We start from the raw sequence: 25,613 nt of genomic DNA, 5'->3' as shown, positions 1-25,613 counted from the left end.
GCGTGGATTTTTTAAATCATTTTTATTGCCCACCTATAGCCCATTGGGCGTGGATTTTTTAAATCATTTTTATTGCCCACCTATAGCCCCTTGGGCGTGGATTTTTTAAATCATTTTTATTGCCCACCTATAGCCCCTTGGGCGTGGATTTTTTAAATCATTTTTATTGCCCACCTATAGCCCCTTGGGCGTGGATTTTTTAAATCATTTTTATTGCCCACCTATTGCCCCTTGGGCGTGGATTTTTTAAATCATTTTTATTGCCCACCTATAGCCCCTTGGGCGTGGATTTTTTAAATCATTTTTATTGCCCACCTATAGCCCCTTGGGCGTGGATTTTTTAAATCATTTTTATTGTCCGCCTATAGCCCCTTGAGCGTGGATTTTTTAAATCACTAACACTCGAGCAAGTGCTGCAACGAGAGCGTGTCATTGTGTACCGCTGTACCGGAAAAATCTTTGTCTCCTCATGTAGATGATCCACTGGAGACATGAGGAGGCACCCTGTCTCAGTTTTGGACATTCGCGAACCATACTGTAGCCGCATAGCTTACCGGCCTATCGCGTTATATGTGGTCAACAAGGTTTCTTTATCTGCACCCCAAGGGCTGCCGGCTAGGGACTTGATGATCTTTCCAGTTTATTGCAGATTGCTGTGGCGTATGGCGAATGTGACCTCTAGATTTTTGGGACATTTTGTGGTCGGGATTCTGCTAATGTCGACCACGACATTCAACTCTCTTCCAAACTGCGCTGTCCATATGGTGAACAGAGTGGTCGTAGATTTAGTGGCGGATATCTGCATACATATTCATCGAGTGGAAAAATGTGGTATGATCGGTTAAATAGGAGTTCAGTCCTTTACAGATGTCATCAGGGAAGGTACCTGACACCAAGATCGTACAATCATCCGCATACGTTACGATCTCGATGTCGTCTGGAGGAGGTCGAATACAGGAGAGGTAGAGGTTAAACAGTTCTGGAGATATCAACCCACCATGGGGAACTCCCTGTTTCACTTTACGGGATTTGAAGTTCTTGAACTGCTGTTTGGCCTTAGTGGAGATTTGTGGTGGTTTTTAACACAACTTTTCAGTTGGCATCCCTGTTTGCAATTGACATTTGAGCCACTTGTAGTATCGTCCATTCTTGTAAAACACATTTTTGGCAGCTACAATGGTTTCCATTGTTGAACAAGCAAAGCCAGGAACATAAATTCCGAAAAACTAATTGTTAGGATTTTATAATAAATAAAGCAATGTTTATATAATTCACTAAAATTATTACATGTGTTTTAATAAAATCCTACAGAATTAGGGATCCGTAAGAAACTTGTACATAGGGGTTGTTGTGTAGGATATCACATAGTCGGTCCCGTCCCGACTCTAGCCTTTCCTTACTTGCTTTCCCTGCTTATTTTGTGCATCAATATTTCAAAATTACCCTTAAACTGGATTCAATTTGCGATCATTTCCTTCGATACATTACAAAATCCCCAATAGTCTGGTGTTGGGTAAATAGAAAACATTAAGAGATATTAGCACAATGCGAAGTATTCTCTTACTTCCAAAGTTTGAAATACAAAATATTCGACTCTTTCTCTATAGTACTCAGATAAACTACCTTTTTAACAGCGTTTGTTTTAATTTTTATTTTACTCCCGCAAATTCTCACTTCTGGGGGGAACAACTGAATAACAAATATCAGTAACATCGCCATTAGATGGCCGGCCGTATTTGTGTGAAGTTGAGGTGCAATAGGTTGTTGTTTTTTGCACTGAAGGTCATCCATCGGCAGTAACTGAAGGTTGCAAAAACGACAACAATTGAGTGAAATACGTGAAACGTGAGGACTCTTCGGTATTCGAGCATTAAAAAACGTTATTAAATTTGTTAAATTTTAATTTAAAGTAATTCTTGCCGTCAAATTGAAATAAAGTGAAACGAAAAATTTATTAAAACACAATGGCTAATCTACGCGCCAATAAACAAATGGAGTGCAATAAATGTTTATTTGTGGTGATACTTGTTGTAGGTAAGGTATTATTATTATTGTATTTATTTTTATTGTTATACTCTACATTGGGTGATTATGAAACAGAAATTAACACGTTCGCGGACGAAAAAAACACCGAATTATTTTTGGTTTCGAACTGGCTTTCAAATTTGAATGTAATACATTCACGTGAGCGAACTTGTTAAAGTTTGCGACTCAACAATTTTTAAGCGATCTACAGTGATGAGCATTGTTGGAAGAATGTTTACCACTTTTAACTTAAAACAGCTGTAAGTAAATAAACGTTGATTGACTGAATTCCGCCAAATTTTTGGAAATACTTCTTACAACAGCCGCCCCGAACCGGGGAGTAATTATTGGTGTTTAGACAAGCTTAAACACCAATTGAAGTTGCTGCCCTTAGAGCTGTGAGCTGCCAAGGAAGGTGGCAACAAACATTCAGTTCTGCACGAAGACACAAGTATTGGATTATAAAGGATGGGAAAAAACATTTAACAACAATTAAAAAATGGAACTGTTTTTTTTTATAGCAGGGGGTGTTTACATGGTGGAACATCGGCCACAATGAGGAAAGAAGACTGTCTTCACTGTCTTCTACTCATAGATTGAAATTAACATTTTTAGTTCATAAGTGGAAGAATTGAGTCTTTATACCCTTAGCCTTTTTGGCTAACGAGGCCGGGCCTAATAATGAAAATGCGAATATTTATCTTACTTACTTACTTAGTTGGCCCATTACAGAACATTTGTTCCATAGACCGAACTAAGAAAAGATCTCCATTCCTCTCTGATTTTCGCTTGATTTTTGGAATACCGCGCCTTTCCATTTCTTCATCCACTTGTTTGCTCCATCGAAGCTAAGACCTGCCGATTCTGCGTGCACCGCCATGTGGTATGTATTCATACGCATTTTTAGCGGGTTCATCATCGCACATTCTCATGATATGGCCTAGCCAACGCGATCGTTGCATCTCTATGCGTTTAACTATATTCATGTCTTTGTATAGCTTATATAGCTCGTGGTTCATACGACGTCGATATTCACCGTCAACGCAAATCGGCCCGTAGATCTTTCGAAGAATTTTCCTCTCAAACACACCAAGCACTGCCTTATCTGCTTGCGCAAGTACCCATGCTTCGGAGCCATACATTAGCACGGGTAGTATCAGCGTTTTGTATAATGTTATTTTTGTTTGACGAGATGTGGCTTTGTTTTTAAATTGCTTACTTAGACCATAGTAGCATCTGTTGGCCAATACAATTCTTTTTCTTATTTCACAACTGATGTTGTTTGTTGTGTTATGGCAGTGCCGAGGTAGACGAAGTCTTTAACTACCTCAAAATTGTAGGTACCAACATCTACAGTTGGTCCGAGCTCTATGGACGCTTTGCGCGTCGACACCATCAATTTGGTCTTTTCGCCGTTTACCGCCAGAACCACTTTCGCAGATTCTGCTTCGACCTTCCTAAAGGTATCAGTTACTTCCTTTACTGATCGTCCCATGATGTGGCTATTGGTGTAAATTGTGCCATTTCTTTTGACATTTGCATCTCGTATTACCTTTTCCAGCAAAATGTTGAATAGGTCACACGAAAGGCTGTCTCCTTGTCTAAAACCTCTTTTGGTACAAAATTCTTCGGAGAGGTTCTTTCCAATTTTAACTGAGGACCTAGTATCCGTTAAAGTCATCTTACAAAGCCGGATGAGCTTTGCGGGGATACCAAATTCAGACATTGCGTGGAATACCTTTGATCGGAGGGGACTGTCGAATGCTGCTTTATAATCGACAAAAAGGTGAAATATGTCGATCTACATCTCTTGGGTCTTCTCTAGGATTTGCCGCAGGGTGAATATCTGGTCAATGGTGGACTTGCCAGATCTAAAGCCACATTGGTTGGGTCCAATTATTTCGTTGACCATTGGCTTTAGTCGTTCGCACAATATCCCTGACACTATCTTATAGGCAATAGGGAGAAGACTTATGCCCCTATAGTTTGAGCATACAGTCTTATCTCCTTTCTTGTGGACGGGGCATAGGATGCTCAGGTTCCAATCGTCGGGCACGCGTTCTTCCTGCCAGAAGGTGCTAACTAGCTGATGCATACACCTTATCAGCGCGTCGCTTCCGGTTTTAAACAGCTCGGCTGGTAAGCCATCGGCTCCTGCTGCTTTATTATTCTTCAGCCGGTTGATTGCTGTTTTTACCTCATCTTGGCCGGGCGGTATACATTCTATACCATCTTCTGGGATTGGATCTGTGGTATCATCGTCTTCGCTACTATTGGATACCAGCAGATTGGAGAAATGTTCCTTCCATATCCTGAGCACGCTATCTGTATCTGTTACCAGATTACCTTGCTGGTCTCTACAGGAGGATGTGCCTGTACCAAAGCCATCTGTTTGATGTTTCACTCTTTGGTAGAATTTTCGGACTTCATTCTGTCTCCTGTACATCTCGATTTTTTCACTCTCCCGCTTTTCAATTTCTCTCTTTTTCTTGCGGAAAAGCCGTTTCTCTTCTCTCCTTTTCCCCCGATATCTCTCTCGTGCGCTACTCGTTGCTACTGATTGTAAAGTAGCTCTATATGCCGCATTTTTCTCTTCGGTAGCAGCACAACACTCCTGGTCATACCATGAATTCCTTTGTGGAGGTCTCTGGAATCCAAGTATGGATTTTGCGGCCGTTTGCATGGAGTGGACAATATGTTGCCATTGTGTTGTTATGTTATCGGGACAAGGAGTGCTCGCGTTAAGCAATTGGGCTAGTTGAGTGGAATATGCTGTGGCTATCTGTTGTGTTTGCAGCCTATCGATCTCCAACTTCCGCGTTGAGTCTGTTCGTGCTTTATTTGCAACGTTTAAACGGGTACGTTCCTTTGCTGCAACAAGGAAGTGGTCCGAATCAATGTTTGCGCCTCGGAACGATCGTACATCCAACACGCTGGATGAATGTCTTCCATCTATTACAACGTGATCAATTTGATTACTTGTTCTTTGATCTGGAGACAGCCAGGTGCCCTTATGAATATCGAGATGATTAAATCTGGTACTGCTAACTACCATGTTTTTTTGCAGCTGCAAAGTCTATCAGCCTTCTACCATTGTCAGATGTTTCACTGTGGAGACTGAATTTCCCGACTGTTGGGCCAAAGATATTCTCCTTTCCAATTTTGGCATTAAAATCGCCTAGAATGATTTTAATGTCATGGGCAGGGCAACGGTCATATGTTTCTTCTAAGCGCTCGTAAAATATATCTTTGGTCTGTTCGTCCTTTTCTTCAGTGGGAGCATGAGCGCAAATAAAGCTGGTGTTGAAGAATTTAGCTTTTATTCGAATTGCAGCAAGTCTTTCATTCACTGGGGTGAAGCTGGATACCAGATGTTTTAGTCTCCGACTAACTACGAATCCGCAACCAAATTCATGCTTTACGTCATGGCAGCTATAATACAGTTCGTCACCTTTAGGTGTTGTTGTGACGCCTTTCCCAATCCATCGTATTTCCTGTATGACAGTAATATCGGCCTTGTACTTTTCAAGTACGTCTGCCAATGCGAAGACTGCACCTTCTCTATAAAGAGTGCGAACATTCCAGGTGCAGATTCGCAGATCATGGTCCTTAAAACGTCTGCGGGGTTCGTCAACTTTAGAGGGGTTTGTTTTTCTTTTCTTTCGTTTTTTCATAGTAGGATGTTTTTTCTAGGGGAGGGTTACTAACCCGACGCTCAAACCCAAGTTTTTAACGTTCTTATGGGTGAACGCGCGGCACATGTTAGCTCACTACCTTTAACGGGTGTTAAAGGCAGTTCCCCAGGTGACACCACGGGGAGGTCAGTGTCCACTTGAGATGAAAGAGGGACCAAGATAAATCCTGGGCTTTGCCATGTTAAAGCCGGTCAAGACCGTTGCTTGGTATCATTCATCCCCTACGTCACCCGCGAATATTTATCATAAAAAAATGCCTTAGAAATCAATCAAATTTTTTTTTTTTTGATATTTATCATCAAAAATAATTTGATTGATTTCTAAGGCATTTTTTTTTTGCATGACTTATACACTTTTGCAAGCGCTCAAACCTATTTTTTGAACGCAAGATCCCCCAAAAATATTCTTAAAAATCCAAGCCTGTTTGGCCTGAAGGTCCCTCAAAAAATATTCTTAAAAATCCAAGCCTGTTTGGCCTGAAGGTCCCTCAAAAAATCTTCTTAAAAATCCAAGCCTGTTTGGCCTGAAGGTCCCTCAAAAAATATTCTTAAAAATCCACGCCTGTTTTGCCAGAAGGTCCCTCAAAAAATATTCTTAAAAGTGCACGCCTGTTTGGCCGGAAGGTCCCTCAAAAATTTTTCTTAAAAAACCACGCCTGTTTCGCCGGAACGTCCCTCAAAAAATATTCTTAAAAATCCACGCCTGTTTGGTCTGAAGGTCCCTCAAAAAATATTCTTAAAAATTCACGCATGTTTGGCCTGAAGGTCCCTCAAAAAATATTCTTAAAAATCCACGCCTGATTGGCCGAAAGGTCCCTCAAAAAATATTCCTAAAAATCCACGCCTGATTGGCAGGAAGATCTTTCAAAAAATATTCTTAAAAATCCACGCCTGTTTGTCCTGAAGGTCCCTCAAAAAATATTCTTAAAAATCCACGCCTGATTGGCCGAAAGGTCCCTCAAAAAATTTTCCTAAAAATCCACGACTGATTGGCCGGAAGATCTTTCAAAAAATATTCTTAAAAATCCACGCCTGTTTGTCCTGAAGGTCCCTCAAAAAATGTTCTTAAAAAACCACGACTGTTTGGCCGGAAGTTCCCTCAAAAAATATTTTTAAAAATCCACGCCTGATTGGCCGGAAGGTCCCTGGCCTTAGGCCCCTTAAAAAATAAAAATCCACTTCCATGTGTGAGAGCGCGCATCGTCAGGCAAACAAATGATGGTGTACCTCTTAGAATTGACGTTGCTCAAGGGGAGACAGGCGACCGTTTGTTTCGAAGTGCTTCTTCCACGATTTCGGATTTATTGTGCAATCGATGAAAACAGTCTACGGAACATTCCTAGTTTGACTATAATCGTTCTATCGATTTGAAATTTTCACCATAGATAGATCTCGATGCCCTGATTATGAAAATATAAAATTTTGCCGGCGGTCATAACCGGTTATCCATTTATTTGAACCGAAATTACGGTTAAAAAACCGGATATATACACCTATCCAGAAATGTAATATTTCCAGCTGTATATAAACCAGTTACAATTCTAAAGCAAATTTTGTGTACGCGGGCAAAAGTTTCTTTAAAACTGTAAGTTCTCTTAAAAATATATAGTAAAAATACACTTTTTTCTCTAACTCCCAAACCGGGTTTAGCACCTTAACAGAAAATAAATCATTAAAAAGGTGTTTTTTTAAGCTTTCATTTGATATCGGTTCAGAAAACCCGGTTATACATCCGATTTTTACCCGTACTTACGGTTCAAATAATCGGATAACCGGTTATGACCGCCGGTAAAATTCCATATATTCGTAATCAGTGTATCGAGATCTATCTACGGTAAAAATTTCAGATTTATCCGACAGTTATAGCTAAACTAGGAATAAGCTAACTAAACATTTTAGGAGGGTGCCGCATAAAAAATCCGATATCGATTTTTTAAAACCACTCTATTTACAACTCCTATAAATTATCACATTCAAACGGTTTGAATTTTCACTAATGGACTTACGTCATTTTGTATTTCATTATAAAAATACCTTTGTTTATATTACACGTGTAATGTTGTTTGTCTGCTTTTCAAACAATGTCTCCTCTCCATAATTTCTCTTATCAAACCAAAACTGGAATTTGCTCACGTGTATGCCCCCATCTGTATACATAACAACAAGTACCGACCCCCAAAATATTTATGCGTGTATATATAGTGTGGTCAACTTAGCCGATTTTGTTTAAATAATGTCAAAAAGCGTTAAAATTAAACCATTTTATTTTAAAACCAATATAATAGCCATTAAAGCAACCTGGCTTTTGGAAGACACATGAGCTACTTTCTGCATTAGCATTGAGTTGAAAAATAATGGGTTATTTTTTAAAAATTGTACAAGGCGAAACTACTTACTTATCTCATAAGTAAGTAATGAGTACGGTAGCACAGAACATGTAGGTCCGTCTACAAATCCGAGAGTTGTGTGTTCAACGCTCACTGCCGGCAAACAATATTTTAGTTAACAAAAAAACAGAAAAAAGATTAGTTGGAGTCTGTTTGGCTAAAAATCATAAGTTCGTATGATCATTGCATGGAAATCCAGCAAGGAGCAAAATAAAAATATGAAGTGTGTTGAAATTAAAATCAAATTCACCTCAACTTTTCTGAAAATAGAACAAATTTGTTTTAGTGTATTTTCAACGTCTAGTGGCCAAAGAATCTTCTTCTTTATTTGCAAATTAGGTATTCGAATATAAGCGACCATACAATTATATCATACTCGTATTAGCTCTGTTCCTTTACGTTCAAGAATCTTCAAGTTTTACCACTTTTTACTCGAAAAGCGTTCCTTTACTTCAGAAACCATACAATTCATATGGGACCAGTTTACAACTTTTGCTATTTTTGCCGGTTTTACCATTTTCGGAAGTAAAGGAACAGACAAATTATATTTCAATTACATACAGTGAATGTCAAAAATATTCGGTTTTCAATTTCACCAATAATAACACCTCAGTATTTAAGAAGCCCATGCCCAATATCCAAAAAACCAAATACTTAAAATATGTTGGTCTTGTGCCAATTAAAAAATGTATGTAACATGGATCCATGGCAACCCTATAAGCGAGAATAACAAAGAAAACTCTGTTAACCCTGTTTTCTATGCGTCAAAATATTCGGCTTTTGTAACTTTTGTTAAATATTTTCCCAAAAAACAGGTCATTATCAACTTTTTTCTGCAATTTTAGTATACATTTTAATAATTGCGAACAGAATCATTGTTCCTGTGTGTAAACAGATTATATTTTATAGCAAATTATTAAAATTTAGCCCTAGCGAAAAACCCTATCCCAGAAAGGAGAAAACTGGTTATATTTCATTATAAAAACATTTCAACCGTTTTTATAATGAAATATAACCAGGAAAGGAAATTTTGCGTATTTTTAAATATTTAGTCGAATATATATAGTTGAAATAATGTGCAAAAGTCACGAAACTATAGGAATAATAGATTTCGTGAAACACATAAGCCAGCCAAAACCAAAGACTAGGAGGGAAATAGAGCAATCTTCTGAAAAATTACTGCTAAATCGCCCTTAATTTTCTTGAAATTCGTTGCCGAGTCCTAAATGACTTTCAGAAGAAAGAAAAATATGCACTTGCATTCCAAAACAATCGTATGTTTAAAGCTTCTAATAGCCTTGTAAAAAAATATTTTTGCAAAATTTTAATTAATTGAATTTTGATCGAGCTAACATGACCTAAGGAGTTTGCAAATATATATATTAGGTGTGTTCGTTTACGTGATAATTTGTACAAATTTGCACAAATTGTTACGAGATGTTGTTCGTTTACACAATTATCCAGCAAAAGAGAGCGAATTGAGAGAGCACTTTTGACAGTTGTGTGACTGAGAACTTACAAATTCTTGCTGGGAAAATTTGTCCAGTAAGAATTCGTAAGTTCGATCAGCTGTTGAATAATCAGTTGATTTGAGTTGTTTTGTTGTAAACAAAAAGAAACAAGAGTTGTTAAAATACAAATTTACATTTGATTTTTTTGCCAATTGGAAAATTTATGGACGGAAAAAAGTAAGTAAAAATAAATAACTAAAGACTTTCGCTGAACTTTTATTTTAGGTGGCAAAATTTTTTTATATAGCCGGCCTTCGGCCGGGGGTTTAAGACTTTCTGTTATGGACAGGAGCCAATCTAGGGAACAGGAGCAACATTTTCTTTTAAATTAAAATTTTTCTCTAAGTAGCCGACATTTAACAAGGGAATTTTCGGAACTTCGGAGGTCCATATATCGAGAAGTATGGACTTCCGCAAAAAATGTTATATACATATATATTTGTGATGAGGGTAACGAGACCTACCTGTGAAATAAACTTGGTCCCGATCCGAGCTTAATGAAAACATTCAACTTAAGCCTTAATTTTAATTGATTTGTAATGTTTACATTTTAGGACAGGCTGTGGTCGTGCTTAATGTATGTATTTATTTACCCTCAGCCCCCTGAGGCTACATCGAAATAACGGCTTTGGACCCCAAGTATTTTTGAAAGAACAGCTCTTGGAGCATTTATGTGTACCTCCACATAATCTTATAAGTCCAATTAAATAACTCTCGGAACATCTTGGGGTTATCTCCCACACAAAAATTGAAAGGTGCAAGAGGGATTGGATTTAATCGAGGCACCCAAGAGTCTTCAAACATTTTTGGCTTTGTTTAGAATAGAAGGTACGATTCTTGGAGCATTGATACTATGGAAATGTACCCCATAGAAATAATAGTTTGACCTCAAGTATGTTTGAATGAAATCCCTTTCGGACTTTTTGGAGTCGATTAAACCATACCCGCCAATCTGTCTGTCCGACTGGCTGGAGCGCAGGATAACTCTTGATTTGTTCCAAATTTGATTTGATTTATGCAATATTTTGTCCAAACTTAGACCAGGTTGAATCAAGTCCGGAACTTTGGAATAATAAAATTTCTTCCAAACGTACATCGAGTTCCAAGAGTGTTTTCATTGGAAACATCTGTCCTGTTTACAGTGATGTAATGTGTTTCGTGGACAAGTCCATGCTTTCTTAATCCAAACTTTCGCGCACCGTAATATTTGTTTCACACTTAAATCAGCTTGAAATTTTTATACCCTACACCACCTTGTGGTAAGAGGTATTATGTCTTTGTGCATTAGTTTGTAACATGCAAAAGGAAACGAGATAGACCCATAGTTCCTTTTAGGGATATACATAGAATCACTTTCTGAGTCGATTTACGCATGTCCGTCTGTCCATGTATTTTTTTAAACAAAGTACAGGTCGCATTTATTGTCCGATTCGCATGAAAATTGGGGAAGATAGTTTTTTTTGGCAAAAGGACGAACGCTATTTATTTTGGTAGAAATCGGTTCAGATTTGGATATAGCCCCCATATATATCTTCGCCCGATTTAAGGCATAGCACGAAATACGCTATATATGTCCTATTTCAATTAAATTTGGAATGTGCGACTGTATTTACTCCAGAAATAAGTGTGCCGAATTATATAGAAAACGGTTAAAATTTGGATACAGCAGTTTCCTTTTATTATTCATTTTTTTATTGTTCAATTCTTTTTATTATTTTTAAGCGCTCGAAATTACGATTTTATTTATTTGCGCCAATCTCTTTGTTTTTATTGATCAGCTGTTATCTTACAAATGTTTTGTAATGTCAGCCATGCACGCGTCTTTACGAAAAAGTTAACTACAACTCTCTGTCCCATACAAAAACCCAAAATAGCATTCTCTTCTTGTGCATCATTGTGTAATGTGCTGTTCGTTTACTTTTTGTATTTTTTTCTCTTGTGAGAGTCAAATTGCTCTTTTTTCTCAGTCACTTCTTGCTGAGTAAATGTTACGGGAAAAGTAAACGAACACACCTATTTTTATGTGTTAATGGAAAATTTTTTGAATGAAATATTCTAAAACTGTCAACAGTCTGACATTGTATAGTTAGCATCACTGTACAAAAATATTACAGTACTCTCTTACAAAATTGTGCTCTCACAGAGATGCCAACACACTTGTTACCTCTTGTCCGGTGGTGCTCAAAATATTTGGGCATAAGTCTCTCCGAGCGAGTCTTTCCTTTGATAAACGACGACAGATGAGAATAAAGAGAACATATGTTGCTGTTGCGGTCACGTTAACGTATAAGGGTGATCTTGGCTGCTCTTGTCACTCTTCTAAACAATTGATGGGGAACGCAAAACAAAAACAAAGAATGAAATAATAAACAAAAAATCTCATTACACAGACTTTTCATTAGTCAGTTTTGTGTGTAGTTTCGTTCAAGTTCAAAATGTGTTCAATGTGTATAGAAATCAATATTTTAATTCAAATATTAATATAAAAATTATTAAAAATATGAAAAGAGAAATCGAAAAAATGTTGAGGTCTAAAATAAGAAGTCAGCAAAATAATTGTTAATAACGAAACAAAAAAAAAACATTACCATAAGGCCTACTAACTGCTGATGATACAGTGATGAACAAATGAAGGTGTACAGTTTATTAAATCGCCAAATTATTTGCAGCGTATTGAGTTATGTTATTTTTGCTATATGGATTCGAATGTTAAATTAAATTATATTCAAAGCAAAATGCATAAATCATGAAAGGTGTCTTCTAAGAAAATCTCAAAAGAGTAATCCAATACCAAACTACCTCAACATATTTGAAATACTGTGGAAAATTTCTGCTAATAATAACGAAATTCAACATACACACAATGCTACGTAGAAAATCAGCAAGTTCATTTCCTGGTAAGTTATAGATAATTGAATAGATAAAAATATATGATAGCAATGTATTTATGTACGTACGTATTTGCATGCTTATATCGTCATCTGAAATGCCCAAAGGTGACGATATGTATTTATAACAAGTTATAATGGAGTTAGGATCAACCGGCCAAAAATCTTCACAAAGAAGATGACTATGTATGAAAAAAGTAACGTTCAAATTGGGAGATAAGACTTTTCAATACATACATAATACAGGTAATATATTTGATATAACTATTTAGGGAACAATAGGAAGGCTCATTGTTAAGACGAACATGTACAATATAGCGTTAGGTCCAAAAACTCAAAGCTCGAAGGAGAGTAGGACCGAAAAGAAGCCCCCTAAAGAAAAACAAATATATAGGAAGCAACAAAACCATTCTTGAGTATGACACCACAAATCAACGCAGTCTGCAAAAAATCTCTTACGGTCAACTATCTAAAGAAGTAAGATGACTACTATTTGGGACGTTTGGGGGTCCATACCTCAGGAAGTATTGCTTTCCCTAGCAAAAAAGTATATCGGCGTTGTCATGATTATAAGGACGATGAAGGAAGGACTAGAATGAAAAAGGAATGAACAGAAATAGTGAAGCTAGTTTTACTTTTGCATACATTTCTTTCGTTTTAGTTTGCCACCGTACGATTTTTAGAGCTTTTGGGTCATTATGTCATGAAACGTGGACTTTTCCACGAAGACAATTTATATCATTGTAATCAAAATCACAACGTTGTTGTTGTAACAGTGTTTTTATTTTATACCCTCAGCACTTATGCTAACGAGGGTATATACACTTTCATACGGGCAAAATGTGTGCCTCATCGAAATAATGGTTTAGACCCCAAGTATGTTTGGACGAAATGTGTTTCAGACAATTTGGAGTCGATTGAGCAATGTCCGTCCGTCTGTCTGGAGTTCAAATTTTGGCTTTCGTAATATTTTACCCAAGCATAGTTTAAGTTCGAAGATGGGCTATATCGGTCCACTCCTTCCGGTACCTCCCCCACAAAAGTTCGAAAATGTTCGGAAAATTTTTGCATTTGCCCATCGTGAAATGTGTTCCAGACTTAGATAAGGTTTCAATATGGACTCAATCGGTCCACTCCTTCGGGTACCTCCCACACAAAATTTCGGAAAAGTTCAGTTTAGGGCCATCTCTCGAATAGCTTTGATTTTTGTTTTAGCAACTTATATTCGCTGCCCTCCATACTCCATACTTCCTGAAAAAATAGCCTGAAAGATGCAAAAAACACCTATGACACCGTGTGAGGTGGTTGGAGCGCAAAATATTAGTAATATTTTGTTCAAACATAGTTTAAGTTTGAAGATAAGCCATATCGGTCCACTCCTTCAGTAGTGGGATTCTCTATGGCATTTTTTGATTACCGACAAAAATCGGTCAAATTAAAACGCAAAATTACTAATGAAAAGTTAAAATAATAGTTGACAACACTGTTGCTATCGGTAGAACTTTGCGACTACTTTTTATTGGTCGATAACTTACCGAATAATATCGTTAATTACCGAAATTATAAGCATTTTAATTTTAACGATTTTTGTCGATAACTAAAAAATGTGTTAGAGAATCCCACTACAGGTGCCTACCCCACATAAGTTCAAAAATGTTCGGAAAAATGTTTCGTACGGTAACTTTTGAAGGGAGTGGCTGAATTGGTCCATACTTTACACATCCTAATATATCTACTAGATTTAGATCCGGTCCACTCCATCCGGTACCTCCCACAAAAATTTCGGATAAGTACACTTTAAGACCTGATATCGAATCACTTTAATTTTTTTGAAGCAACTTGCATTCGCTGCCTCAATTGCGATGGTGAAATTTTTTTAGGGGCAAGTCCATACTTCTTGAACAAACAGCCCGAAGAATGTAAAAACCCCCTATGGCACCATATGTTGTGGCTCGAGATCCACTTCCATAACGGTAAATGACGATCCATTCCTCTTGTATCTCCTACTTTTTTACTTGTTTTTGTATGTTAATTTGTCTGCTTAATCTGGGTCTATCTCCAGTTCTAGGAATGTGGCTGCTTCAATGGCTTGTAACCACAAAGCTACTGGAGTTACTTAAGTAAGTTTAGCAGTTGAAAAGGTGTCGAGTGTCGTGCGGCCTGTGCGATCGATCCCCAGCGTAGTTAAGCTAAAAATACTCTGGTTTGTCATGGTAGCTGTTGTGTATTTGTTGAAAATAAGCACGCGTTTGATACTGATTAAATAATGATGCTTTATTTAAGCTCTGTTCCTTTACGTGCAAGAATCTTCAAGTTTTACCACTTTTTACTCGAAAAGCGTTCCTTTACTTCAGACACAATACAATTCATATGGGAGCATTTTACAACTTTTACTACTTTTGCCGGTTTTACTATATTCAAAAGTAAAGGAACAGACCATTAATAAATAAGTAACAACAAAGATATATGTAAAAGATTAACAATGGAGTCGAACGGTTTGATCTGGTTGATAGTTGAAATCGAAGTGAACAAGTTAATCATAACTAGTAAGTAAAATGGCTATTACTAAAAATGTAACAAATACTAATTAGTACAAAAGATACATTAGCATTGAGTAGAAAAACTTAACAGTGCAGGGTTGCCATCAAATATCAATACATCATGAAATACACCACAATCTCCCAGGCTTAAAAAGTGCTTTGCCCGAATGGTAAACGAACAGGTCTTCTTTACAACTCAATCGCATTGAATATTCAGGAGCTGCAGGAACATTTGAAGAGTCTGAAGAGTTGACAATATTAATTACACATTGATTTTTGTTCGTCAAATTATTCTCAGAATGTGTTGAATTTGTCGAATTGATGTTGCTTAGTGAAACGAAAAGTTGATAGTTTGCAATTAATTATTTTAAAACTGATTTGTGGTTCATTGCTGTGCTGTTTTTGGTTTCTTCCTCGCTTTCTCCCCGAATTAATTGTTGCAATTTCGACTGAAAATGTTGTTTTTGTTTCGATTGTAAACTGAATGTTCCAAATCGGCATCATTGAAATTGATATTTAAGTGGCGTATCCAAGTACGGCCCACTACTGCTGGATATTTTGAATCGACAATGTATATTTCTTCTATTGATTTTCTGTTTTTATATTGCACTTGAATGGTAACAACACCCATTGGCACAAACACTTCACCGGTATATGAACGAAGTTCTATACTGGATTTCCGTACCGGATTATTTATTTTCAGTTTTTGAAATTGATTTTCCGGTATTAGGGTATATGCGGCACCAGAATCCAACTCGAAACATTGATTTTTTCCTTCAATTTTTATTTTTGTGTAAAAATTTTCAGTATCCTCTGTTGCTGTTTGTTTATGTTTTTGCACTTGATTGATACCAAAAAAATCACTAGTGTCATGTGTATGTGATGAGCTACTATCGAACAGCTGATTGCAATTATCGATCGAATTTGTATATTTGTCGATTTTTGTTTTCCTTTGATTGATTTTCTCCTGAATGCACACTTGTTGTAAATGGCCGACTCTCCCACATAAACGGCACTTTAAGTGCTGTTTTACATTTAAGCGATTTGTCTTACGATTTTTTGTCTCCTTTTTGTGGTGGTTATTCTTGTTAGGCAGAGATGCAAAACATAGTAAGAGAAATTGAAACAAAATTTAGTTTTGCAATGAATTTTGTGCATAAAAAATCATTTAAAGCATAAAATGATTATTTGTTATAAGCATTTTAAAATTTGTATAACATATTTTTATAAAATACCTTCTTTTTACATTAAGTATTTTTAACAAAATGTACACTTGGTACCATGTTACAAAAAAATGCAACCCTGTGTGTGAAATTTACGAAGATGAGCAAAGAGGAGACAAAAAATCGTAAGACAAATCGCTTAAATGTAAAACAGCACTAAGGTATTTTTGTTTATTTTGCACTCATTAGCGAAGTGATTTGTCTGTCCACAACGCACACACATACCATTAAGTCCCAATTCGCTGTAATTAATTTTACTTTGTGTTCTTCGGTTGTTATGATGGGTTTGATTGCGGCTTCGAATCTTGTTGATTTGGCGGCTTTCTTGAACTTGGTTGATTTGTGTTGATGTGTTTTGAGAGATAACCATATTGTTGATTTTTGCTGCTTCGATTGTTGTTGCTTTTTCAACAATCTGTGTAAATGTTGCCTCGGGCGTTTGAAGTAGTTGCTCGCGTATATAATCATCTCTTAAGCCTCGGATGAATTGAGAGCGCAAAAATATTTCTGCCACTGATTTTTTGCATTGACACACAAACATACATGCACTGGCTCGCTGTTGAAGAATTGCAACAAATTCTGATATGGTTTGATTTTCATTTTGAATTTCACAAAGAAACTTGTGTTGCTCCACCAAAATATTTTTCTTCGGACAAAAATGAGAAGTTAGAAATTGAATGATTTCGTCGTACTTCAAATCACTAACGTTTCTTGGGGCAGCTAAAGTAGATAGAGTTGAATATACAGGTGAACCGATATATTGTAACAAAAGCTTTGCACAGGTCGCTTTGTCGTCGAACACTCCTTTCAGCTGCAAGTGAAGCTCCAACCGTTCCTTGTACGTTTGAAAATTTTCCGTTTTAGGTTCGAAGGCATCGAAATTTGTAATTATTTGCACATTGGTGGATGTTGAAGTTGAAGCTTGTTGCTGATTTTGCATTGCTGTTGCCATTGTTGTAATGGCTTCCAACAGTTTCGCCAATTGATTTTGATCCATTTTAGGTTATGGATTTTGTTGAAGTTGAAAATAGATATTTTTTGCACAAAATCTTATTGAGAACTCTTTGAACTTGAGTTTATCCTCGTCGCCAATTCTTTGTTGTGTATTTGTTGAAAATAAGCACGCGTTTGATACTGATTAAATAATGATGCTTTATTTAATAAATAAGTAACAACAAAGATATATGTAAAAGATTAACAATGGAGTCGAACGGTTTGATCTGGTTGATAGTTGAAATCGAAGTGAACAAGTTAATCATAACTAGTAAGTAAAATGGCTATTACTAAAAATGTAACAAATACTAATTAGTACAAAAGATACATTAGCATTGAGTAGAAAAACTTAACAGTGCAGGGTTGCCATCAAATATCAATACATCATGAAATACACCACAGTAGCTGACGTTCCTCAGCTGCTACAGATGGGGAATGTTCTCCGAGGGCCGCATTTACATTCATTGTTTATGCATCTGCGACTGCATCCGTGTGAATGCTATTTAAACATTCTTGGCTCTCACGGTAACATCCGAGCAAATACTGCGACGAAAGCATGCCATTGTGTCGCTGTACTGGAAGAATCATTGTCTCCTCATGTTGATACTCAAAATTACAATGGCTACCTTCAATGAAAATCTCAAAACAATCCTCGAAAAGCCCTTAAAAAGTGTCACAAGGAGTACCTGCGGTGAAAATGTCAGAAATGTCCTCCTTTGTGAGGGCGGTATCCGAAGGTGCTGCCCAATGCACTTTGAAAGAGGTTTTACGATTTGCAAAGTTTCGGCCAAATCAGAGAATCAATAAATTACAGTGATCATCACCCATATAAACTTTAGCTGGTACCGGCAAGTTTTTTCAGTGTGTTAAGGCCATTACCTCAGGAAGTACGGTATTGCTGGTCACTCCCTTCAGGAATCACAGAAGACCATCAGAGTGTCCTTTATGCCCGGAAGGCCATCACATAATCCTATATCTAAAGAAGACCGGCATAATGTCCTCTGCTTACAGATGCCCTTCAGAAGGTCCTCTATCTACTGAAGACCACTAAAAGATCCTCCACCTATCGAAGACCATCAGAGTGTTCTTTAGGTTAGGTTAGGTTATAGGATGCGCAGCTGCTGTAAAAGGCAGCCACTCCACTCGGAGACCTTGTGGTCCATTGTGATCATCCTGTTTTGTTGAGATCGGATATTGTTGTTGATATTGTCTGTTGTTTGGTGGTTCTGCATGTGGTTCTGTGTGTGATTATGACCGTTAATGTGTGGTGATATGATGATGTGTGATGATTTTTGCTGGTGTATATGTGATGGTGGTTGTGTAAGTGTGGTGATAATGGATATTGCATCTATGGAGTTGATTGTTGTGATGTGATGGCGTGTGGTTGTGTGTTCGACTGGATACCAGTTTGTTGTTGCTGGATGGGGGAGGAAGAGGTAGGAGAGGAAGAGACGGGTCGGGGGGTATAGGAGAAGGATGAGGGAAGATAAAAGAAAAACAAGAGAGGTATATTAGTTATTAGTGTTCTCTATGTACGGAAGGCCATCAGATTGTTATTTATCTGCAGAAGACCAGCATAATGTCCTCTACTTACAGAAGATCAACGGAAGGTCCTCTATCTACTGAAGACCATCAGAAGGTCCTCTATCTATACTTAAGACCACTAGAAAATTATCCACCTACAGAAGACCATTAAAGTGTTCCCTAAGTATTAAACACCAAGACAGAAGACAATCATAATGTCCTTTGTTTACAGAGGACCATAAAAATAGCCTCTATTTACAGAAGGCCTCTAGAAGATCCTCCACCTACAGAATACCATTAAAAGATCTCCTTTTTCAAGAAGATCATCAGAACACCAACGTACACAGAAATTTCTTTTTGACCTACGCACAGAGGGGAAATTTGTGTTAAAAGTTGATCAAAAGCCCTAGAAAGGTTATTTATAGTCCGATTGATATAAAATTTTGCACAAAGCATATCTTCTGTACAAGGATTAATCCTATAGGAAATAATGAAAATCGGTCCAGATTTGGATGCAGCTTCCATATATATTCGCATCTAATATGAGATAAAAATGCACCAAAATCACTGAAATTTGACATATGAAACCTGAAGTAGCCTAAAAAACATTGAGCCAATTTTCAAACAAATCGCACAGTTGATTATGTAGTCCCATATACATATATTTCATTCCAAAATTTTATTTTTTGAAACTTACTTAAATTAAATTTTTCTCAATTCATATGAGAAAAGCCGTGAATGTTTCTGAATAATGCAAACATATTTGACAGGTGTTGGTTTAGTCTGATAAATACGAGCCCCGGTTAAAAGGCGGAACAAAATTTAGTGTGAATAAATCTTGCAATTCCATATAAAAATATTTCATATTTTAGTTGAGAAAAATTAGATTTTTTCGGAATATCGCAAATATGCGCAATTTTTTATGATTGAATCTGATATTTGAGACACAAGCGCATAAAACATTAGAAGAAACTATGGTCGGGAAACGACGGGGAAATAGACTTTTTCATTATCGAAATTGTAGTAATCTTAAAAATTATCATTAAAAATGTTCATAAAGAGGATATGTATCACCATTATTAAAGAGCAAAGATATATAACCAATCTGAAAATTTTAAATGCTAATCTTGTTCGGAGACTGTACAAAAACAATAAATCTTGAAAAATATAAATTTTCGCGAAAATAATGTCATTTTAATGTTCACCTAATTTCTTTGTTTTCGAAAATTTAATTTTTGTTTTCAGTATGGCTGAGTTCAATCGACTGCTGCATTGGATTGGTTAATCTTACAAAGTTGAGGATGGTTATAGCAAATGTAGAAAAGAGTCTGGTTGCCGTTTATCAAAATTTTTTCATAAAAAAACGATTTTCATATTTTGAGTTTTGAGCAACTTTAGGCATATGTTTCCCCTCTGTGCTACGGGGCAAATATGACTTTTTGAAAGCAAAATGTTCGAAAAATATATGAACAATTTTCATTTCGGGGGGCCAGGGCCACTATGCCCCACCATCCTGCGTACGTGCCTGGTGCAGAAGACCATCAGAAGGTCATCTTTGTACAAAAGACCATCTGAAAGTCCTCTATGTGCAGTAGACCATCTGAAAGTCCCTATGTGCAGAACACGATTAGAATGTCTAGAAGACTAATTAAACAAAATATTAAGAACTTAAGCTATTTTGTATTTTCCCTAGCGACGTAAACGCGTGCATTTGCACTTTGCTTATTTTCTGCACTCGTTGTCAACCACATAAATAGAAAATAATTTAATAAACTCTAACCCACCCACCCTCACATACCATCCCCCCATAAACAACGTAATATAATTCAACGTCTTACTCTCTGTCTTTCTCTTTACAGCCCTTTTGCAATCTCTCAATGCGGCTTCCGTTCAATTTCCAAAATTAGTCAATGGAACAACTGAGCCAGTGAATGTCTCACGCTATGAGTATACCGTTGATGGTACGACGACGTCCATCAGTCTATCGAACACTGCCGGAAAGGACGGTCAGGATAACGAAGAGGTGAATACAATCAAATTCAATATGCCATCAAAGAATGGTGATGGTAGTGGAAGTGCAACAAATCTAACGGCTTTAACATGGGCTCATGCAGTCAATAGCCAAAAGGAGTTAACGGATGCTCTTAACAGTAAGTAGAGAGAAGTTAAAATCTGTATTGGAAAAAGAAGTGTATGGAAGGCTCCGTTGAATTCTAAAATAAATGCAATGGAAATGAATTTTTATGAAACAGCAGTTGGTGACGTCTATTTGTTATCCAATGGACATAAATCGAATGTCACAAAGAGCCAATAGATGGAAAATGTTATTCAATTTTTAATATGAAATTTAATATTATAAGAAAGACTAGTAAAAAGGAATTTAATTTGTATGTTTCCTAATGGCCTTCATATTCAAGTATCCCATGTTTGAAACTTGACTACCAAATCCCACTCTTGGTCGCTGTTATTTTCATATGATGCCCTGATTGTAGTAACATTTGTCTTTTTCATCTTCCAGGCGACATTGATATGATTGAGGCCGATATTGTTATGGGTAAAATCAATGATACCGGGCCCGATATGCCCGTAATGGCCCATCCACCAGCCAATAGTTCCGATATATCGCTCGATTCTTTTTTGGAACAAATCAAGCTTTACAATGACGAACATAAAGAGAAAATGAAAGGTGTGAAATTGGATTTTAAATCAATAGAGGTATTTGAGGGGGCTCTAAAGACACTGGAAGCCAAGATACCAGAGGTATATATCGATAGTTCATTAATTGATACCAATCACTAATTATTTTGCCCCTTTTCAGATGACTTATCCCATTTGGCTAAATGCCGATATCATAAGTGGACCAGTAAATCAAAACAATACAATACCGGTTGATCCGCAACGTTTCTTTGCTGGTTCCTCAAAGTTCCCACAAGCTGTCTTGTCAATTGGATGGACGACACAATGGTCTTCAGCGGCCAACAATGGTTCCTATACACCTCAAGAGATTGCCGCCATGATATATGCCATAAAAGAAAATAATGTAACCGATTCGGGACAACCAATAACTTTTCCTGTTAGGGCTGGTATTGCCGCAAATAGTCAAGATGAGTTACATGATTTGGTGAAGGCAGTAAATGGTACCAACAACAGCACCTTAACAATATGGTCTTCGCAGAATGATTATGTTGATATTGCCAAATTGAGACAATTGATATTCTCGTTTGGTTTTGATCGTGTCTATTTGGATGTTCCTGAGGAGTTGTCGAGTCAATTGGATTTGGGAAGACAGGATGATGATAATGATGATGGAAATGACAATGGATCTGGCAATGGTGCAGTTGCGACCAACACCACTTTGACATCTCTAGTGAATTTTAGTTTAATAAGTGCTGGTCTTTATTTGTTTAGTTTATATTTGGAGAAAATTCGACTTTAGGAAGAGATTAACTAGGAAAACGTGAAACTTGACTATTAGATGTGACGATATAATACGATTTTTACTGACCCAATAAAAGTAAATATATTTTAAATTGTTTTAAAATGTTTGCTTAATTTTTGCAAAGAAAAATTCTGTTAAATCTTAAGATCTCAAATGAAAGGTGTTGTCCAAAGACAATTTTCACAATACAATCAAACTTCTCTGTTACGTAGCTGTGATGATAAAGCAACAGGTCCGAAACAAATCACTGGCGACATCTATTGCAATACATCTGGGTTGGAATGCGGATGTGATAAACAGAACATATCCAAACCGGTTCTAGTCCAAAGAATCCGAAGCAGACGCACATATCGTGACACCCCGTTCCCATTACCGAACAAATAGATAAATTGCCTGTTTATAGTGACAAAATGTCTACAAAACTATTTAATAATAGGGCAACAAAATGGATTAATGCCCTCTATGTACGGAAGACCATGAGAATGTCCACTACCTATAGAATACCAAAGCCGGTCCTCTGTGTACTGAAGACCATCAGAAAGTCCTTCAAGTACAGATAAAATGGATGAAGAATTGGCCCTAAATATATGCTTGACATATCCAACAGCGACTAAGCGAACAATATATAAGGGATGCATACAAGGAATTTCCAAAAAATACCGGTCAAGTCGAAAGCACAAGAACAACCCTCAGCAAAAACAACACGATTCGAAAAATGACCTTTATCTGGATATAAACACATAAGTGTTTAACTTTTGTGTATGAGGTACCAGAAAGAAAGGGGCGATATAGTCCATACTGAAACTTTAGGAAAGTTTGTGAGAACTACTCAATTCATTTATTATGCATGGACCATCTTGCCTATTAAAATTAAATACAATAATAAACCAAAAAAGATATTACAATGTTGAAAGTTTTGACGATGTCACTCGAGTCATTATCTTAGGGGTCGATTATGGATAGCAACCCAACTCCAGTAGCGTTGCCGATAGCAAATTTATTGATAAAAAATCCAATTTCTACATTGAAATTCTTATTTTTTTACAACTAAATTAGTAGCTGAAGGTTCAAAACACTGATATTGAATGAATTTTTCAATCATTTCTGTCGTTTCACTCATTTTAATTGTTGATTTTCTTTTCTGGCAACGCAACTACAGTTGAGTTGCTATCCATAATCGACCCCTTAGATAGTATCGGGTTCCTCAAAAAGAAAATTATATTCTTATCAGGACCACAAGTATTTCCTTCGGTAAACCTTTCAAAATGATCCTCATGGAGGTAACTGGTATGACCTCAGAGAATTTTAGATCTTTCTGTTTGGAAGAAATATTACGATGTATAAAGTTCGAGAGTTATCGTGCCTACCAGCCGTTTTATTTGTTGATCGTTGGGATTTTTAGAGCTCCAGGACCATATGGACTCACCTGCAGAAAAAATATATCGCTGTAATGAACACCACAACAACAACTTTCGGTAAAATGTTCTAAGCAATCTTCGAACAATCCTTAAATTGCACTCAAAAATGTTTAACCTCTTGCGGGGAGATACCCGAAGGAGCGATTTGCAGAAGATCGGGAAAACTATGCGGGTTATTCTGAACTAAAATTCTCCATGAGTGTTTTTTCACTTTCTTCTTTAAGTTGAAATGGCGGAAAGGCAACGCACGCGTGGAATTTTTGTTTAGAATAACCCCCTATATGTTTCGGCGTACAGAGGTCCCGGTGTTCGGGTGTAGGCGAGTCGTGGATGATCAGGATCTCGATTATTTGGCGTGGGGATGTGGGCGATTTGAGCATGTAAGTAATTCGTATTTGAGCTTGCTCCACGTTGGGGTGAAGGCGATACATAGATGTTGTTGATGTAGTAGCATTTACACCTATGTAGAAGCATAGGTTTAATGCTGGGTTGGCAGCCGCTGTCCGAAACTCTATGGTTTCGAATCAATCCGGAACGAAAGACCCCGCTGCCGAGGGATTGATCTTGCTCCGCATTGGGGTGAAGGCGACATATACAAGGTGGCGCATCAGAAAATGCTATAATTTTTGCCATTGGCCCCTGTTCTGTTTTGACATTTGTGTAGTAAACACATGCGAAATACACGTTGATAAACAATGTTACGCTACACTGCTCCAGAACGCGGAATATTGGTGACTATTTATTTGATCCCGGAGTATCCGTTCTGCAGAGAATATTGCTGCTGTAGCCGAGGATGTCACGGAAGCGCCTTCGACATAGACCAGATGACGTGACACGCAAATGGGTATCAGTTGACGGTCTTTACAGCGAATTTTGGTACCGATATTTGAAGATGTTTCCGTACATAGTCCAGACGGTGCATCAGTTGTTAAACGCTGACCGCCAATCGCGTCTAACATACGATCAATCCATCCGTAATCACCACCAAGAGGAAGATAGGTTATAGGATGCGCAGCTGCTGTATGGGCAGCCACTCCACTCGGAGACCTTGAGGTCCATTGTGTTCATCCTGGATATTGAAAAAACTGGTTGAAGATATTCTGGTGTGATGTGGATACGTATGTGTGACTGTGGTTGTGTATGGATGAAGATTGTAGGTGATGTGGTTGTGGATGTAGGTTCTGGGGGTTCTGATCTGGTGTATGTATGACTTTTCGGCATCTTAGTTAGTGGTGGTGATTGTTGGTGGATTGATGGTTATGGATGTGATTTAAATGAGACCATAGGTGTGGTGATATGGTGTGAAGGTGTTGCCTGTGGATGAGAAATTAAATGTAGCTGGGGTGCGTTAGACAATGCTACTGTGTAGAGGTGGTGTTTGTTGCAATCCCAGTACGTTGGAGCCATTTCAGGCCTTTAGCAAGGTGAAGTATATCGGACGGCTCTGCTTGGCTAAATGCTGTTAGTGATTGGATGGTATGTACCCCCATGGTACACAGTCTTCTGGAAATGAGCATAGGACAGCGGCATAAAAGGTGCTCAATCGTCTCTATTTCTTCCTCATCCTCGCAAAGCCTACAGTAGTCGGCCAAGTCTTCTTCCCATTTACTCGTCATGGATCTCGTTCTGCAATGACCCGTGATGATCCCCACTGCTAGTTTCAGGTCTGGTTTCCTCATTGAGAGCAGTGAGGCGGTTCTTGTCTTCGACGGGACTGGCCAGATTGCCCTTGATGTGCTGCAGCTGGGCAAGTTTTGCCAGTGCTGGCAGAATTTTTCCCGACCTTTTTGTATTATCTCTCTCCTGAAGTGGCACAATGGTGAATTGATAGAGTTGTCGATTTCAATATTTTGTGACTCCGATCCGCAGCGTGCCAGTTCGTCGGCTGCCTCGTTTCCCTCGATGTTGCAATGCCCTGGGACCCAACACAAGGTGACGATTGATTTTAGTGGCTCCAAAGCGTGTTTGCAA

The 25,613-nt window shown here is 37.6% G+C and overlaps 2 protein-coding genes across 3 annotated transcripts; one reads left to right on the top strand and one right to left on the bottom strand.

The window, feature by feature from the left end:
- The first annotated feature begins 1,705 nt into the window (after window positions 1–1,705).
- LOC141395431 (protein FAM151B) lies at window positions 1,706–22,315 on the top strand. 2 transcript variants are annotated; one of them, XM_073971281.1, is made up of 4 exons: window positions 1,706–2,034; window positions 20,645–20,935; window positions 21,304–21,545; window positions 21,604–22,315. In XM_073971281.1, the coding sequence occupies exons 1-4, from the start codon at window positions 1,965–1,967 to the stop codon at window positions 22,219–22,221; spliced, it is 1,221 nt and encodes a 406-aa protein (XP_073827382.1). In that variant the 5' UTR covers window positions 1,706–1,964; the 3' UTR covers window positions 22,222–22,315. The 2 variants fall into 2 exon arrangements, with proteins under 2 accessions (XP_073827382.1, XP_073827383.1); XM_073971282.1 differs by lacking the exon at window positions 1,706–2,034 and adding an exon at window positions 11,935–12,514.
- LOC141395432 (uncharacterized) lies at window positions 15,810–17,389 on the bottom strand. Its single transcript, XM_073971283.1, has 2 exons — window positions 16,494–17,389; window positions 15,810–16,012 (listed from the first exon to the last, which is right to left on the bottom strand). Exons 1-2 carry the CDS (start codon window positions 17,263–17,265, stop codon window positions 15,957–15,959), a joined length of 828 nt encoding a protein of 275 aa, XP_073827384.1. The 5' UTR covers window positions 17,266–17,389; the 3' UTR covers window positions 15,810–15,956.
- Window positions 22,316–25,613: the final 3,298 nt, after the last annotated feature.

The sequence above is a fragment of the Musca autumnalis genome, unplaced genomic scaffold (assembly GCF_047663935.1).
Source record: "Musca autumnalis isolate F117 unplaced genomic scaffold, ASM4766393v1 scaffold_2, whole genome shotgun sequence".
NCBI lineage: Eukaryota > Metazoa > Arthropoda > Insecta > Diptera > Muscidae > Musca > Musca autumnalis.
This window is presented reverse-complemented; position numbering and strand designations above follow the sequence as displayed.